The 13,054-nt window shown below is 40.9% G+C and overlaps 1 protein-coding gene across 1 annotated transcript in view; it reads left to right on the top strand.

Annotated features, from left to right (window-relative positions):
- CCN4 (cellular communication network factor 4) overlaps positions 1-8,841 on the top strand; it is a 45,213-nt gene extending 36,372 nt beyond the window's left edge. The window contains exons 4-5 of the mRNA XM_043978611.1: positions 4,388-4,581; positions 8,076-8,841. Of these exons, the coding sequence (XP_043834546.1) occupies positions 4,388-4,581; positions 8,076-8,375 (494 nt within the window). The 3' untranslated portion in view covers positions 8,376-8,841. The remainder of the gene's footprint in view (positions 1-4,387; positions 4,582-8,075) is intronic.
- Positions 8,842-13,054: the final 4,213 nt, after the last annotated feature.

Raw genomic sequence — 13,054 nt, 5'->3', positions numbered from 1 at the left:
TGACCCCTCATGTTACTGATTTTAAAAAAGTGATTGCCACAGAAATTAAATGACCTGTTCAAGGACTTAAAACAAGGTAGTAGCAGAACAGAGATTAGAACAGAGAACAAGAGACCTCAAAAATAATTTTCATCTGAATTCCACATTAAAGAGAAGACCCATAATTCAAACTGACTTGAGTCCAGTGTTCTTCCCACCTCATCATATGATGTTAGAACTTCTGAATTCAAGCTCAGCATATTAGTACTCAATTCAATTCAAAAAACATTTAGTAAACATATGTCAGGCACTGTGCTAAGTACTAATGATACAAAAAGAGGCAAAAGATAGTCCCTGCCCTAAAAGAAGTCACAATAATGGAGGATCATACAACATGTATACTATACACATACATACATACATAAATGCATGCATTTATACATACATGTATATAATAAGCTATATACAAGATAAATAAGAATAATTCACAAATGGAAGGTACTGGAACTAAGAGGCGCTGGGGAGGACTTCCTGTAGGAGGAGGAATTTTAGTTGGAACTTAAAGGAAGCCAGGGAGGTCAGTAGTCTCAGTGGAAGAGGGAGAACATTCCAGGCAAAGTAGACAGCTAGAGAGAATGCCAAAGGCCAAGAGATGAATCGTCTTATTCAGTGAAGAAGTCAACTTCACTGGATCAGAGATGCTGGTAGAGATGCCAGACAGTATGATGATAATAGCTCATATTTCAATATGAATCAAGCAATCAACCGAGTATTTATTAAATATCTACTATGTGCCAGGCACTGTGCCAGGTACAAAGAAAGAACTACTCACATTCAGCTTATTCTAATGTAACTTTAATGATTACAGAGTGCTTTCCCCAAAACAACCCTGAGTTAGGTGATATAAATATTCTTATTGCCATTTTTATAGATAAAGAAACAGAGGGTCAGAGTAGTGAAGTGATTTTTTTTCATAAAAACATAACTAGATCAGAGATTTGAGTCTAGATCTCCTGACTACCAGAATAGCACCAAACCTTTCCTTAGTCAGTATAGAAGGGACAATCAGGGTCCATTCCTGCTACAAATAAACAAAAAAAAAAAAGAAGAAGAAGCAATTGTCTACCACATGCATAACTCCAGGAGAAGCAGGGTAAGTGAGACAAGTTGCAACAACTCTCTGCCAAGCCTGTGGTGCCATGGATGGGGGATTGTCGTGGGGGGAGGGGATCTGCTCCTGGGACTGGCTAGAAAACCAACACCACGTACTCTAGTGGCAGCCCCTTGGTTATTGCAGACTCAGGGCCATGGTGACCCAGAAGCAAAACAAAAGTCAATATATCCTATGAATCAAACTAATTGTTTCAGGGATACTGAGCTTGGTCATTCAATCTCTCTCTCTCTCTCTCTCTCTCTCTCTCTCCCTCCTTCCCTCCCTCCCTCTCTCTCTCTGTCTCTCTCCCTCACTTTTCTCACTGTTGTCCTTATTATCTTTTTTCTTTCCTCCTTTAAAAAATTCCTTGTTCCTTGTTTTTCTCTCCTCCTCCTTCCCTATCCTCAGAAATATAAACTCTTAGAGATCAACTAGCCCAACCCTATCATTTCATAGATGAAGAAACCAAGACCTGGAGAAATGAAGTCAATTTTCTAACATGGCCTGTGGTTCCTCGGATAAACTACCCCAGGGTCTAAGGTTCTTTCTTAACACCCACTCGGAACCATAACTCATGAATCCCAGGCCCTGTGTTTACTTTTATCAGTCAGCCCCAAGAAACATTCGTTCAAACAAAAGGTATTTAATCAAGCAAGATGGCAGATAAAGTGCCAAAAGAAAACTCCTCCGTGCATACACGAACATTCTCTTACATGTTGCCATATCACCAGTGGGGAGGACACAACCACAGAAAATACATATGATCAGGGAACCACCACAAAGTGCTCATTGGTAGGGAAAACATGAATCCAGGGAACACGTGCAGAAAGGAATGCATGGAACAAGAGCACATGTGTGATGATAAACGTGGCCAGGGCGTTCACATGGCAAGGACAGCTCTTGACTCTGTTATTCCATGATGTCAAATCCCAGCTTCAGATATTTACTAGATGGTCAAGTCACTTCACCTTCTGATTGCATCAGTCTCCTCATCTACAAAATGGGGATAATAATAGCAACCTACCTCCAGCATTGTTGTGATGATAAACATGAAGTAATATTTATAAAAGTTTTTACAGACCTGAAAATACTAAACATTAGCTATGATGATGATGGTGGTGGTAGTGATGGTGAAGGTGATGTCAGCAGTCTGTTTTCTGCTTGTCCTTGTCTCTCTTTTCTACCCTAGGAATATTGTTGTTTTACTGACTGGTCTGGTGGTCAATACTGGGCAAGTTATATCTCTGCTAAACATAATTCCATTCATTGTAATCAATCTTTAGCATGGGTTCCCACTATGAACTTCTGAGATATATCTCTGCAGAGTCACCAGCTAGACAATCAGGCTCCTGCGCTCTTCTAGGCCATGCTTGTTTCTCCTTGATAAAGACGGCATGGTTCCTAGCCAAAAGAAGGGGGTTTCAGAACAAAAGCCCAGCAGAGCATTTCCAGGTTAAACTTAAGTCTTTTCTTTTAATTTGGAGGCTGGCTTGAGCTATAGCCAAATCCCTTTTTTTTCCTTTTTTTTCTGAGGGTTAAGTGACTTGCCCAGGGTCACACAGCTAGTAAGTGTCAAATGTCTGAGGTTGCATTTGAACTCAGGTCCTCCTGAATCCAGGGTAAGTGCTTTATCCACTGCACCACCTAGCTGCCCCTACCAAATCCCTTTTAATTCAGGGGTAGAAATCCCTTGTAACTCCCATTTTTAACCCCTTATGGTGATCTTATGCCCTAAAACCCATTTGGGAAGACTAAGAAATCTCAGAAGAACTGTGGGGATGCCAAACAATGAAGCCTATTTGGGTAGCAATTAATCCAAACAAACACAAAAGCTAAGGAAGATGGAAAGGTCATTCCCCTCAGCTCTCCTGGCCCACATTCCTATCTTTATTATCTGTGTCTGTCAACAGTGAAACCTTAGACTTTCTCACTGTATTTTGGCCAGCGAAAAACATCACTGTCTCTCAAAAAGTACATGGCAAAGCCAAGAGTCAAACCCGAGCCCTCCTGGCTCCAAGCACAGTGCTTTTTTTTCTTCCTACTTTTTTCTCTCTAGCAGGCCATCTCTTGCTGTTGCCCTCTCTTTGTCTCCGACAGATACAAAGGAAGATGGACTCATATTTTATGCAGTTCCTAAGCCAAAGGTTTCCAAACACCTGATCTCTTAGGCCACACTTTATGTTTTTTCAAAACACTTTCACATCTCTTCATGTGATGCTCACAAAAAAACCAATGGTGGGGGCAGGGGGCATATACATTATCCATAGCAAAGATAGCCTAGGCCCAAAAAGGGCTTTCCCAGAACCATACAGCTGGTGAAAATCATAGCCAAGACTAGATGAGGGATTTATTACAGCTAGAGAGAACCTTAGAAATCATCTAGTTGGGGCAGCTAGGTGGCACAGTGGATAAAGCACCGGCCCTGGATTCAGGAGGACCTGAGTTCAAATCCGACCTCAGACACTGGGCAAGTCACTTAACCCTCATTGCCCCACAAAAAAAAAAAGACATCATCTAGTTGTGCCCAGTTAGGGGCACCTAGTCAGTGGCAGGACCGAGACTTTAGTCCATTGTTCTTTCTATTTTTTATTGCTGTTGTTCAGTCATGTCCTATTCTTCATGACCCCATTGGGGGTTTTCTTGAAAAAGATACTGGAATGGTTTGACATTTCCTTTTCCAGCTCATCTTACAGATGAAGAAACTGAGGCAAACAGGGTGAAGTGACTTGCCCAGGTCACACAGCTAGTAAGTGTCTGAGGCCAGATTTGAACTCAGGAAGGAGAGTCTTCCTGACTCCAGGGCCAGCTCTACCCATAGTACCCCTTAGCTGCCCTTCCTTTCACTAACATTAGGATACTTCCCCTGCTTTCAGACCAGGAATTATTTCACTTGCTCAGTGCTACCCTCTTGCTTTCAAGTTCACACTTATAGACATTAATATTCCTAGGAAGATCAGGCCAATTTCTCTATTGTTTGTAGAGATGGGGAAGCAGGCATCCATGGACCCCATGACCCTGTACTTGACCCTTACTTCTTTTCTCTTTACACTCTCTCACTTGGTGACTTCATCAACTATTGTGGGTTCCATTATCATGAAGATAATTCCCAATTCTAGATATCTAACCCCATTCTTTCTCTTTCACTCCATTCCCACATCACCAACTTGCATAGTGGACACTTCCATTTGGATGTCCTGTAAGCATCTCAAAGCCAACCTGTCACGTCTTACCTCCCTCCCTTCTTGTCATCCACAGCTTCTGAAGGAGACATTGAGTCATGGCAGAAGAATTGTCTTGTCCACACATCTTCCTGGAGCCCCTGTTCTAGAAGTTGTGGGATGGGAATTTCTATCAGAATCTCCAACAACAATGAGCGATGCCAATTGTCAAAGGAGAGTCGCCTGTGTAATCTGAGACCCTGTGAGGTGAACGTGACCCAGCACATCAAGGTAGGGGCTACTTTGCAATAAGATGGGTTCTCTCAAGGCAGCTAGGTGGCGCAGTGGATAGAGCACTGGCCCTGGAGTCAGGAGGACCTGAGTTCAAATCTGGACTCAGACATTTGACACTTACTAGCTGTGTGACCCCGGACAAGTCACATAACCCCAATTGCCTCACCAAAAAAAAAAAAAAAAAAGATGGGTTCTCTCAAAATGTGGTCTGGCTACATTTCAGAATCTCAGATTAACTCTACAAGTCATCTGTTTTCTGCTTAAACACCTGCAGTGTCAGGGATCTCACTACCTCACCAAAAAGGCCCATTCTATTACTAGATGACTTATCTTGTTAGAAAAAGCATACTGTAGCTCATGGCACATGTAGGTTTTTATTCATTTCATTAGAAATCTGTTTCTCACATTGAGCTAAAATCAGGCTTCTTGTAACCCTTCCCTCCTTAGTTAAATCAATCAATAAACATTTATTAAGTACCTACTATGAGCCAGGCACTGTACTAAGCTCTGTACTGGGAATACAAAAAGAGGCCCTTGCCCTCAAGGAGTTTAATTTTGTTTTTTGTGATTACATCCTGGCTCTGCCTTTTATTAGTTATCTGACCTTAGGCAAACCACTTCACTTCTGTGGGACTCAGTTTCCTCATATATGAACTTGTGATCTATGATATTCCATTACAGTCAACCCAGCTAGACTGCTTACCATCTGCTGATTTCATGAAGCCCTTTCCCATATCTCTGTCTTTGTTTAAGTTCCCTTGGTTCTTTTTTGTTTTGTTTTGTGGGGCAATGAGGGTTAAGTGACTTGCCCAGGGTCACACAGCTAGTAAATTTCAAGTGTCTGAGGCCAGATTTGAACTCAGGTCCTCCTGACTCCAGGGCCAGTGCTTAATCCACTGTGCCACCTAGCTGCCCCCAAGTTCCTTGGTTCTTAGGAATGGACTTCCCTCTCCTCCTTTTGCTGTTAATAATCCCTCCCTTCCTTTCAGATCTAGTTCAAGTGCCATCCTCCCTAGGAACTCTTCTATACCAAAGCTTCTTAAACTGTGGGTCGACACCCCATATGGAGTTGAGTAACTGAATGTGGGGGTTGTGAAAAATTTGGCGATAGTAAAAAGTTATGTGTACCTATTTTATATACCTATATATGTGGGGTTGTGTAAAAATTTCTCAGGCGAAAAGGGGTCACAAGTGGGACAGGTTTAAGAAGCCCTCTTTTATAACATGCCCCAATTGAATGTGATCTCTCCTTAAATTTCTTTTAGCACTTTGCCTAGACCTTCCACTTTTGATTGCATTTTCTTTGGGATCATAGCAGGAATATGCTGGTAAATGTTTAATAACCAGTTTGGAGGGTGTGTAGAATATATGAATAACACATTTAATGTGCATTATTAACATTTTACCTATCACTTTCTTAAATCTAAATAATAAAAAATAATGCCCTGACTAGTAGCCTTTACTCCTTTCTGAGGTGTATATATTCAAAGCCCCCGGAGCTGGCTCCAGCACATCTCTGCATTAGTTTTGTATGAGCCTCACTTTTCCCACTACCACTTCTGCCTCTTTTCCCCATTATTGTGCCAACATCCCTGTGGAAACAAAAAGGGATGTCACAAGATAAAGTTTGCTTTTATATTTTTCTTTGTTTCATGGTAGTGGTGGTGGTGGTTGAGTCATTGCAGTCCTGTCCAACTCCCAGGACCAAAAACGGGGGGGGAAAAGGTCCTCACCAATTATTCAGAACACTTTTTAGAAGTTTGTTAACAAATGTATTTACTTGTTTTTATAGACAGTTATAATATATTCCTCCCTCTGCTGACCCTCATTAGAAAAAAACTCAAGCAAAACAAATTCCCACATTGGCCATGACCAAAAATGTATGTGTCTCTCTTTGAATTTCAAGTTCATCACCTCTCTGGCAGGACAGAGTTGTCTAGCCTACTTGTGATAAGTGTTTCTATACTTAGCTGGTCTAGCGCTCAGGCAATAATAATAATAATAATAATAATAATAATAATAATAATAATAATAATAATAATAATAATACAGTCTACTGCTAGAACAGAATAGCCTCTCCATTGTGATAGAACCCTTGACAGCGTGTGGTATGTGGGAATAGCCTTGGAGAAAACAAGGTCAACACTACCCTTGCACCCCACCCCAACACACACACACACACACACACACACACACACACACACACACACGAGGCTTTAATCCATAGCCATGGGGCAGCTCGGTGGCGCAGTGGATAAAGCACCGGCCCTGGAGTCAGGAGGACCTGAGTTCAAATCTGGCCTCACTTAACACTTACCAGCTGTGTGACCCTGGGCAAGTCACTTAACCCCAATTGCCTCACTAAAAAAAATAATCCATAGCCACTTTGATAAGTGGAATATCACTAAATACATGTTATACTGAACAGAATGGTTCCATTGAGTAAGCGTTCTGGTTCTTCAAATCCATCATTATGTCTCTGCTGAGGGTATCAAATGATATGTTACTGGAGGAGATTGGGGTGTTGCCTTCACTGGAGGTCTTTGAACACCAAATGACTTAGCCCCTCTTTGATGGTTAGGAAAAGAACAAGAAAAAGGGAAATTAAATTTTTAAAGGGTGATACATGGAAAAGGGATGAGAGAGAGCTAAGAGACCTAGATTTTAGAGCTGAATCAAATATTAACTCACCTTGAACATGTCACTTCCCAGTTCTAGGGATCAGTCAGTCAGTAAACAAGCATTTATTAAGCACTTACTATGTTCCATACACTGAGGTAAGTGCTAAGGATACAAAGAATGGACAACCCCCCCCCCAAAACCAAAACAGTCTCTTCTTTCAAGCTCACATTCTAATGGGGGAGATAATGTAAATAACTGGATACATAAAAGATATATAGAGATTAGATGGAAGGTAATCTGAGAAGGGAAGGCACTAGCAGCTGGGGGAGGAGGCATTTTCTTCATTTATAAAATGAGAAAAGATGGATGGACTAACGTGATTTCTAAAGTTCATTTGGGGTTTACCATTATAGAATCCTTGTTCTCACATTCTTTATTCTAAGGATGTTTTCAGTTCTAACATTATATTGTAATAGTCTGTGTTCTAAGGTCACTTCCACCTATAAAGTTCTATGTTCTAGTGTTCTGTGTTCTAACATTCCAAGTTCTAAATCCTCTTCTTGCTCTAACCTTCTATGTTCTGATAGTCTACATTCTAAGGTCTTTTCCAGCTCTAACAGTTTTGTCTTCTAACATTCTATGTTCTAACATTCCAAGTTCTAAAGTCTCTTCTAACTCTAACATTCTATGTTCTGAGGTCCCTGTCAGTTCTAACATTCTGTATAATCTTAAATTATATGATTCCAAGGTAAGAAGGATCACCTAAGTAGAAAGGAAGAGGCCAAAGGCTCAGACAAAAGAAAGTAAGTAGTCAACCAAAGAGTACTATTAAGACCAAACTAAATAAATCTTGTTTTCTTCTCCTCTAGCCAGGGAAGAAGTGCTTGGCTGTGTATCAACCAGAGCATCCAGTGAACTTAACCATCTCTGGCTGTGTGAGCATGAATAGCTACAGGCCCAAGTACTGTGGAATCTGCACAGATAATAGGTGCTGCACCCCCTACAAGTCCAAGACCATTGTTGTGAATTTCCAGTGTCCAGATGGCCCAGGTTTCTCCTGGAAACTTATGTGGATCAATGCTTGTTTTTGCAACCTGAGCTGTAGGAACCCCAATGACATCTTTGCAGATCTAGAACAATACCATGATTATGCAGAAATAGCCAATTAGGCCGACAAAAGGCTAGGGTGGCCTCAAGAGCCAGGAGGACCACCTTTCATGGGAGCAAAAGCAATATAGTCTCATAGTCTCATTTCCTTCCACACTGACAGATTCCATGCCCTTCAGAGGCTGGGGCAAAATGCCTATTGATCAACAGGGATTGGGTTCTCTCACATAGATCCTAGCTAAACAGCACTTTCTACCTTAACCCTTAAGTCAAGAGAGTTCTCTTCATTGAGCATTTTGTGATGTTTGCAGAAAGGTTCAGATGCCTCAAATAGGCAAACCTTAAAACACTATCGACAACACTATCTATTATTAAATGGATAAGGTGGTTATTGTTTATTTCATGGTTACCTAACAAACAGTTATAATGTAGAAAAATGTAATCACTCTAACAGGCTTTACCTTCCACTTCCAAAGTGCTGGGAAGGTGGGGTGGAGTAAAGATAATACATGTTATTTTTCTCCTATTTCTCGGGGCAGCTAGATGGTGCAGTGGATAGAGCACTGGCCCTGGAGTCAGGAGTACCTGAGTTCAAATCTGGCCTCAGACACTTAACACTTACTGGCTGTGTGACCCTGGGCAAGTCACTTAACCTCAATTGCCTCACCAAAAATAAATAAATATTTTTCTCCTATTTCTTTCCCTACAAAAACCTCCATCTGATATCTTTCTATTTAATTTACTCTTTGCCTAAGACGCTAATGGATGGGCCTGCCCTTCAGAAAATCCAACTGGGCAAAAACCCAAACATATTTAACTGATCAATTAATGGCATTTTTCACCTCATAGATAAAACTCATGGCAGGATTCTTTTAACTAGATCTCCCAGTTCATTATGTCTTCTGCAGACAGGTTAAGGTCTATATTAGACTTTATTTAGCATGATAATAGGAGGAAGGAGGAAGGACACCAAGATTTGAAGTCCCAAAATCTGGGGTGGAATTCTAGCCCTTTCTTTCCCTTACTATCCGTATGACCTTGGACAAGTCACAAATTCTCTGAGCCATAGTTTCATCTGTAAAATGGAGATAATTATGCCTGCCTTGTCTATCTCACAGGATTTTTGTGCAGATCAAACAAAATCATGATAAAGCTATAAGGTGCTATATAAATGTGAGCTATTATTATTAATAACAACAAAAGACACGTCTAGGTCATGTCTTAGGTGAACTAGGATCCAATGTAGTATCAACTCTCTCCAGCACAGGGAGTTTGAGAAATTTATGGATGATGGTTCCAGACCCCTCCATAATATCATTATCAGTCTTCCCAGATACTTTCTCCACAGCTCTCCTTATAACCTCACCTTGGGAGCCAAATAGAAATGATATCCTACTGCCCATAATGAAAAGCTCTGGAAGGAATCATGGGGCAGTGAGACGTCTGTTGTCTGCTAATCCATGGACATAGAGGTCATTCGACCCTATCAGAAATATTAAATAGAAAGATGCAGAACTTAAATAAAAGTCTGAAGAAGGCTAATATGATTGACCATGCTTGGTTAAGAGCAGGTGGTACCACATTCTGATGTTATGGAGGTAAAAGCCTGGTGCTGGTTAGTAATGGTAATCTGGTACCTGTGGACCAGTTCCACAGGATTTCAACTCTAGTCCATAGTGATGTCACGTTGGGTACCATTATTAGATTTCTGTAAGTTACATGTGACTTGCTGTGACTTCCATTCATTATGAATGTCATCTGTGTGTATCCAGGAGCACAAGGATCTCTAGGGGGTTCCCATTAATCTTGTATCTGTGTTGTGGGAACAGACTGGGTGGGATGCCTGATAAAGGTGAAAAAAACTAGATTTCTTTGGTTTTTTTCATTTATAATCTTATTCATTTCATCTGTTGTTACTCTGTATGTGGTAAGAAAAAAGTGTTATAGCTCAGAAACATTTTTTCAGATTGTATCTCTGATTTTTTAAAAAAGGTTTCTAGTTGAACAGAAATGTGTAAACAATGCCTTGCTTAATTATTCGTGAAAATCATTTAACTAATGTTGTAATGGCTGATTGCATATCTTTGTCTATATGTATGTATGTGTATGTGTATATATATAATTTTCAAACTGTGACTTAATATTTAATCTTACAGAGGTATTTTTGTAAAGGATATTTTTAAAGCATAGAGAAGTTTATCAGGCTTTACAAATAGTGGGCAAATGAAGTCAGGATACCCATGTTTCATGATGTTGTTCATTGCTCATCATTGTATGGTCCATCTTAACCCAAAGTGGAAGAATTTTATGACTTCAATTCTGAGTTTGTGACTTTTCTCCTGAAAAAAAATAATAAATCACCAGCAAAATGATCAAAGGACCAGTACAAAGTGTTTCATTCGGGCTTTTGGAGTCACAAATAAAATAAAAATCTTAAACTGAGTATTAAACTAGGACATGGTAAAAAAAAAAATTACCAGCTGCTACTTAACATTACCTATTAGTGATTTCCTTGACTCTTCACTCTCTCTCACCCCCACCCCACCCCCGTATCCAATATGTTGCCAAGGCCTTTTGTTTTCATCTTTGTAACATCTCTCAAATACACCCCCTTCTCTCTGATGATATTTTCACCAGCCTAGTGCAGGCCCCTATTACTCTGAGATTGAACTATTCCAATAGCCTGATGATGGTGGGTCTGCCTGCCACCAGTCTCTCCCTGCTTCACTCCATCCTCCATCCAGTACCAGAGTTTGACCTAGCACATGGGTCTGACCATGTCACTTCCCTACTCAATAAATTCTAGTGGCTCCTTATCATCTCCAGGACCACATTCAAAATCCTGTTTGACATTCAAAGCCTTTCATAATCTACTCCCTTCCCTTTTCATTCTTCTTACAATTTACTTTCCATCCACACCCCGCTGCGATCCACTGACACTGGCCTCCTTGCTGCTCTTCCAACAAAACACTCCACCTCTCATTTCTGGATATTTTCTCTGGCTGTCTCCCATTCCTGGAATGATCTGCCTCCTCATCTCTGCCTCCTAGCCTCCCTGACTCCTTCAAGTCCCAGCTAAAACCCCATTTTCGGGGCAGCTAGGTGGCACAGTGGATAGAACACTGGCCCTGGAGTCAGGAGGCCTCAGACACTTAATACTTACTAGCTGTGTGACCCTGGGCAAGTCCCTTAACCCCAATTTTCTCACCAAAAAAAAAAAGACACAATAAAATCCCACTTTCTACAGGATGCCCTTCCCAAACCCTCTTTTTTGTGGGGGAGGGCAGGGCAATGAGGGCTAAGTGACTTGCCCAGGGTCACACAGCTAGTAAGTGTCAAGTATCTGAGGCTACATTTGAACTCAGGTCCTCTTGAATCCAGAGCTGGTTCTTTATCCACTGTGCTACCTAGCTGCCTACCCCCAAGCCCTCTTAAGTCTAGTGTCTTCCCTCTCTTACTTATTTCCTATTTATCCTGAATATAGCTTGGTTTCATATATTTGTTTGCTGGTTATCTTCTCTGTTAGATGGTGAGCCCCTCGATGACAGGGATTGTCTTTTACCCATCTTGTGTCCTCAGCAGTTAGCACAGTGCACAGCACATAGCAACTGCTTCATAAATGCTGATTGACTGACTAACTGATTTAATAAATATTAGGAGACTTAGGAAATATGGACCACAAAGGTCATTGTATTTAGAGTCAGAGGACAGTTGTTCAAATCTGCTCCATGCGTCCTGTAAAATCTCAGAAAAGTCATCTCCCCTTCTCCAGTCTTCAAGTTCCTCATCTAGGAAATGAGGATGTTAAAGTAGATGATCTATTTCTAAATTCTCTTCCAGCTTTAAATACCACGATGATGGAATCAGCCTCATTAGGTTGTTGTTCGGTCGTCTCCAACTCTGTGACCCCATTTGGGGTTTTCTTGGCAGAGATACTGGAGTGGTTTTGCCATTTCCTTCCCCAGCTTATTGTACAGATGAAGAAACTGAGGCAAACAGGGTTAAGCGACTTCCCCAGGGTCACACAGCTAAGGGGTATCTGAGGCATGTGCTAAGAGATATGTATTATTATTTTTTTTTTAAGTGAGGCAATTGGGGTCAAGTGACTTGCCCAGGGTCACACAGCTAGTAAGTGTTAAGTGTCTGAGGCCGGATTTGAACTCAGGTACTCCTGACACCAGGGCTGGTGCTTATACACTGCGCCACCTAGCTGCCCGAGATATGTATTATTATCCTCATTTCACAGATGAGAAAATTGAGTCTGAGAGAGGTTACATGATTTGCCCAGGATCACACTAAAGCCAGATTCCAATATAAGGAAGAGTTTTCTAAGAATTGGAGTCATTCTAAAATAGAATAAGCTAGTTCATTAAGTAGTGAACTCCCTATCACTGAAAATATTTGAAGTAGTAGTAGTAGTAGTAGTAGTAGTAGTAGTAGTAGTAGTAGTAGTAGTAGTAGTAGTAGTAGTAGTGGTAGTAGTGGTGGTAGTGATGGTAGTAGTAGTAGTAGTAGTAGTAGTAGTAGTAGTAGTAGTAGTAGTACTAATGGTAGTAGTAGTAGTAGTAGTAGAAGAAGAAGAAGAAGAAGAAGAAGAAGAAGAAGAAGAAGAAGAAGAAGAAGAAGAAGAAGAAGAATTTACACAGCCCTTTAAGGTTTGAAAAGCACTTTTATATCTCATTTGATCCTCACAACAACCACGGGAGCTAGGTGCTATTATTATCCCTGCTTTTTAGGTGAT

Source organism: Dromiciops gliroides, chromosome 1 (assembly GCF_019393635.1).
Source record: "Dromiciops gliroides isolate mDroGli1 chromosome 1, mDroGli1.pri, whole genome shotgun sequence".
In the NCBI taxonomy this organism is placed as follows: domain Eukaryota; kingdom Metazoa; phylum Chordata; class Mammalia; order Microbiotheria; family Microbiotheriidae; genus Dromiciops; species Dromiciops gliroides.
Note: the sequence above shows the minus strand (reverse complement) of the source record. Positions and strands in the feature narration are given on the sequence as shown.